The sequence below is a fragment of the Gouania willdenowi genome, chromosome 13 (assembly GCF_900634775.1).
Source record: "Gouania willdenowi chromosome 13, fGouWil2.1, whole genome shotgun sequence".
Classification (NCBI taxonomy): Eukaryota; Metazoa; Chordata; class Actinopteri; order Blenniiformes; family Gobiesocidae; genus Gouania; species Gouania willdenowi.
The window spans coordinates 44,201,974-44,206,675 of NC_041056.1; the positions used below are offsets into that span (position 1 = coordinate 44,201,974).

At 34.7% G+C, this 4,702-nt stretch overlaps 1 protein-coding gene across 1 annotated transcript in view; it reads left to right on the top strand.

The window, feature by feature from the left end:
- LOC114475045 (NF-kappa-B inhibitor zeta) overlaps positions 1 to 3,588 on the top strand; it is a 20,272-nt gene extending 16,684 nt beyond the window's left edge. The window contains exons 5-7 of the mRNA XM_028465742.1: positions 632 to 692; positions 1,481 to 1,619; positions 1,710 to 3,588. Coding sequence (XP_028321543.1) covers positions 632 to 692; positions 1,481 to 1,619; positions 1,710 to 1,734 — 225 coding nt within the window. The 3' untranslated portion in view covers positions 1,735 to 3,588. The remainder of the gene's footprint in view (positions 1 to 631; positions 693 to 1,480; positions 1,620 to 1,709) is intronic.
- The last annotated feature ends 1,114 nt before the right edge of the window (positions 3,589 to 4,702 follow it).

Below are 4,702 nucleotides of genomic sequence, written 5' to 3' on the forward strand. Positions count from 1 at the left end.
TTTTCTTTCTTGTAAACATTGTTTTTCTGTCTTGTAAACAATGTTTTTCTTTCTTGTAAACAATGTTTTTATTTCTTGTAAACAATGTTTTTCTTTCTTGTAAACAATGTTTTTCTTTCTTGTAAACAATGTTTTTCTTTCTTGTAAATAATGTTTTTCTTTCTTGTAAACAATGTTTTTCTTTCTTGTAAACAATGTTTTTATTTCTTGTAAACAATGTTTTTATTTCTTGTAAATAATGTTTTTATTTCTTGTAAACAATGTTTTTATTTCTTGTAAACAATGTTTTTATTTCTTGTAAACAATGTTTTTATTTCTTGTAAACAATGTTTTTATTTCTTGTAAACAATGTTTTAATTTCTTGTAAACAATGTTTTAATTTCTTGTAAACAATGTTTTTCTTTCTTGTAAACAATGTTTTTCTTTCTTGTAAATAATGTTTTTCTTTCTTGTAAACAATGTTTTAATTTCTTGTAAACAATGTTTTTCTTTCTTGTAAATAATGTTTTTCTTTCTTGTAAACAATGTTTTTCTTTCTTGTAAACAATGTTTTAATTTCTTGTAAACATTGTTTTTCTTTCTTGTAAACAATGTTTTAATTTCTTGTAAACATTGTTTTTCTTTCTCACAGGCAGTGAAGTGTGCGATGATGTGTGGTGTGTATGTGGACGTTGAAGCTACTGATGAAGCAGGTGAAGCTCTGTGTGTTTATTATGTCATGAAGACTTCCTGTAATAATAAGTTCATTAATAATAAAGATAATTAATAATAAGATAAACACACAAAGAAAGTTATAATGAGAAAGCATAAGAATTAAAATGTAACGTGAAACTAAAGTTTAAAATTATGATTTACATCAACATGTATTTCACATTGAGCAGAACAATAAACACATTTTCAATATCTGACATAAAAAGTAATTTTAGTTTTTTAAGCTTTTTGTCACAGATTGTAAACAATGTTTCTTTATTTTTAATTGTTGCACTTTTACATTTGTTTTTAGGTCATTAGTTTAATTTATTATGAAATACAATGTTATTGTTCTCTGTTGGTTCAATACATTTGAAAATGCGTTATATGTAGAGCTGGGTGATATTCTAGATATATCAAGTATTCAATTTATTGATTAATTTATTAATTACAATATCGCCAACATCTATAAATGTATATTTTATAGCTTTTTATTACAATACTGGTTTTAGGAGTTGCTGCCCAGTTAAATGATCACTGTGTGTGTGTGTGTGTGTGTGTGTGTGTGTGTGTGTGTGTGTGTGTGTGTGTGTGTGTGTGTGTGTGTGTGTGTGTGTGTGTGTGTGTGTGTGTGTGTGTGTGTGTGTGTGTGTGTGTGTGTGTGTGTGTGTGTTTTCTGTTTGTGTGTGTGTTTTCTGTGTGTGTGTATGTGTATGTGTATGTGTGCGCGTGTGCGCGTGCGCGTGCGCGTGCGCGTGTGCGTGTGTGTGCATGTGTGTGTGTGTGTTAGGAATGAGCGTGCTCCAATGTGCCGTACTCTCTATGAAGGCCTCAGTGTGTGACAGCACGTCCTCCTCACGTGTCCAGGACCAGATGATGGAGACCGTGGAGTGTCTGCTGCAGATGGACAGCTACCTACATACCACAAAGTAAGAGCACATCATTGATTGAGTCCAGAGCTAGGCTAATGCTAATGGCTAGTAGATGCTAATGTTTTGTTCTCTACTTCCTGTCTCCAGGGGAACCAGTGTGGGAAGCTACTAATCAGCTGATCCTGGACCCTTTGAACCCCGACAGTAATGTTCTGAGTTGGTGTTAGCCTAAGCTAGCAGTTAGCCTGAGCTCAGGCTAGCATCAAGCATCTAGAGGTGAGGCTCCATCATGGCTAACATGATGCTAACGAGCCTCACAGGTCAGATGCTAATGTGATGGTTTCTGTGAAACTTCCACTGTGTGTTACTTTATGTAACAATAGTCCTCAGATAGTGTGTGCGTGCGTGTGTGTGTGTGTGTGCGTGTGTGACCTTCACTACACATCGTTTACACATAATTATCCATGGGATCCGTAACTTCTCTGAAACAGATGTTAATCATTCTGCAGCAGATACTCAGACTGGGCAGTAACCCGGATGTGCGGCCATATTGGAGGTACTCAGAGGTAAACACTGCGATGGATAAATGTCTGAAACCACAGAAAAGCTCCTTAAAATAGGTTCTAGATGTAAAGACATAGAGGGAAGGACTGTGAAAAGTTATTGTTTATTGGTGGTGCAGATCTATACGAGTTAGATCAATGATGACTCAGAGAATCTATATCTATATCCTGTTTTAACCATATCTGGATCATCCTTTAGATAAAGATCTGACCTTTGACCTGGAATACAATGAGAAATACAGCTCTACATTTTAACATCTGTGTTGCTACTGTAGCAGGATATTAAATGTGATTACATTAAGTCAATAATGAATTATATTATTATCATCACACTTTAAAATGAGTTCAGAGCTGCTGATATCAACAATTCACTAACCTGATAAGAAATGAGACGAACACATTCAGATGTTGTCCAGATGTTTGCCTCGTAGATCCTGGTTTAGCTTTGCTAACCACTAGCTCCTCCTTTCCTCTGATAACTGTGTTTTATCTTTTTACCGTCTATAAACGCTGAATGTTTTTGTTGATGACTGGTACAGCCGAAAACACGGTAATAATTCATCATTTCTTTTAGTTCCATGTTAGGGATCTGCTTTGTTTACCCGCTGAGTACCTCCAATATGGCCACTTCCTGTTTGACGACACTGTGTAAACCTTTTATTGTTACCAGACACTGGAGCTGCTGCAGCACTTTAACAAATATAAGCCTGTGCAGAACAGGAAGTAGTGCAAAGACACAATAACGAACCATTAACTATGTTACACTTATTTCACTCTAATCACCACTTTCTTTAGGCCCAAAAATTGTGTGTTTTGGACTCTAGCTGAAAACTACGGTGGCCCTGGAGTACAAAACACAAATGCAAACACAAAAAGAAAGATTTAACTATGTCTACAGTGTACACATATGAATTAGTGCGTAGCATATGAAACTATTGTTGATAGCAGCAGCTACGTTTGTTCATGTTTGACCAACATGTCTAATTGTCTAATTTCTACCTGATCTGAGCACTTTTAAATCCTATTTCACATATAAATACTGCACTTATCCATGGTTGAATGATTACACATGAATTAGAGAGATCTGCTGAGTCATCGCTAATGATGACACAGCAGACGTTACGGATCCAGTGTAAATCTGGTGTTACAGGTCACATGGTTGTTCACTGGAGGACTTTTAGGAGCTTCTAACTCCACTGTGGTGATGGGACGACGTAGGGTTGGCCTCAAATATTATTGAGCATTATTACAATTATCACGTCATTAAGAATTGTTTCTTCTTCTGACACGTTACTTATATTTTTGAGGTCATTCCTGGGGGTACAGTTTAATGACATTTATCAGTTTGTTTTTTATTCAATCTCCTGACTCGTTAGCGCCACCCAGAGTTTGTAACTTTTCACTGGTTTGAACTAGCTGGATGGCATCCTGTAGGTATATGCAGTGGACCTGTAACTTAAATTCAACAGGAAGTCTGTAATTTAGAATTAATGAGCCAAATTTTTCTAAACCACGTCTTTAAAAGCAAACTGCTTTTACTTGTTATAACTGTAATTGTAGTTGACAATACATGCTGTTGTAATCATAATTGAATTGTAATTGATTTAATTAAATTGTCATTTACGATTTAACACAAACCAGTGTAAACATGTTACAGTTTTATGTCTGACACAAACATAGTTATTCATTATTAAAATATGTTTTATATTAACTTTACCTGTCACTTCTGTTCATTTTACCATTTTTAAAGTAATATAAATGTAGTGGTATACTGACAGAATAACACACCAAATATGAATACCAATATTTTCATTGATTATGAAGCCTAACAAGGTTGAGTTGTAACTGTTAATGAAGCTGTAGTCAGAGGGTTGTTGGTTCTAATCCTGGTCCATCTCTGAGGGACGTTAATTAGTCTGAACTATACGTCAGTGGATTAAAGTGTTTGATTAATAATCTTGTCACTGAACATGAATAATTGAAAATGTAATTGTAATTGTAAAATGTAAATAACCCCAACCCTGCTACTTAATGGTTTTTATTGATCATTGTGTAAGTTTGATTATAGCTCAGATAGCATTTTGCATTAGCATGGGTTAGCATGTTGTGTTAGCATTGGTTAGCTCTTTCTGCTCCCATAACATGTAACGATTGATTTATTTTGTGTTGTGTTGAATTGTGTACTACTGTGAAGTGTGTGTGTATTTCAACGTGTCTTAACTTTCTTTATATCAACTTGTGCTTTTAAAATAAAAATGTATTTGAGAAACTTTCCACTGTGTTTGTGGTAAAAACATAAAACATTTCCATGATTTCAACAATGAATTTACAAACATTTCAAACACGTTGAAACTGAAAGAATTCACTGAGATTGTTAGCGTTAGCGTTAGCATCCAACGCTGACCTTAAAGACGCTAAGGCCTCCCTGCTGAGATCTGATCATCTCACACACATTAAATCATTTATGAAACCATCAGTGTATTGATATATTGCATGTACAGTAGTTGTACACTATGGTAGTGTAACCCAGTGTGTGTTAATAGAGAGGAGAATAATAAAACACTGACTTAGTGTGTG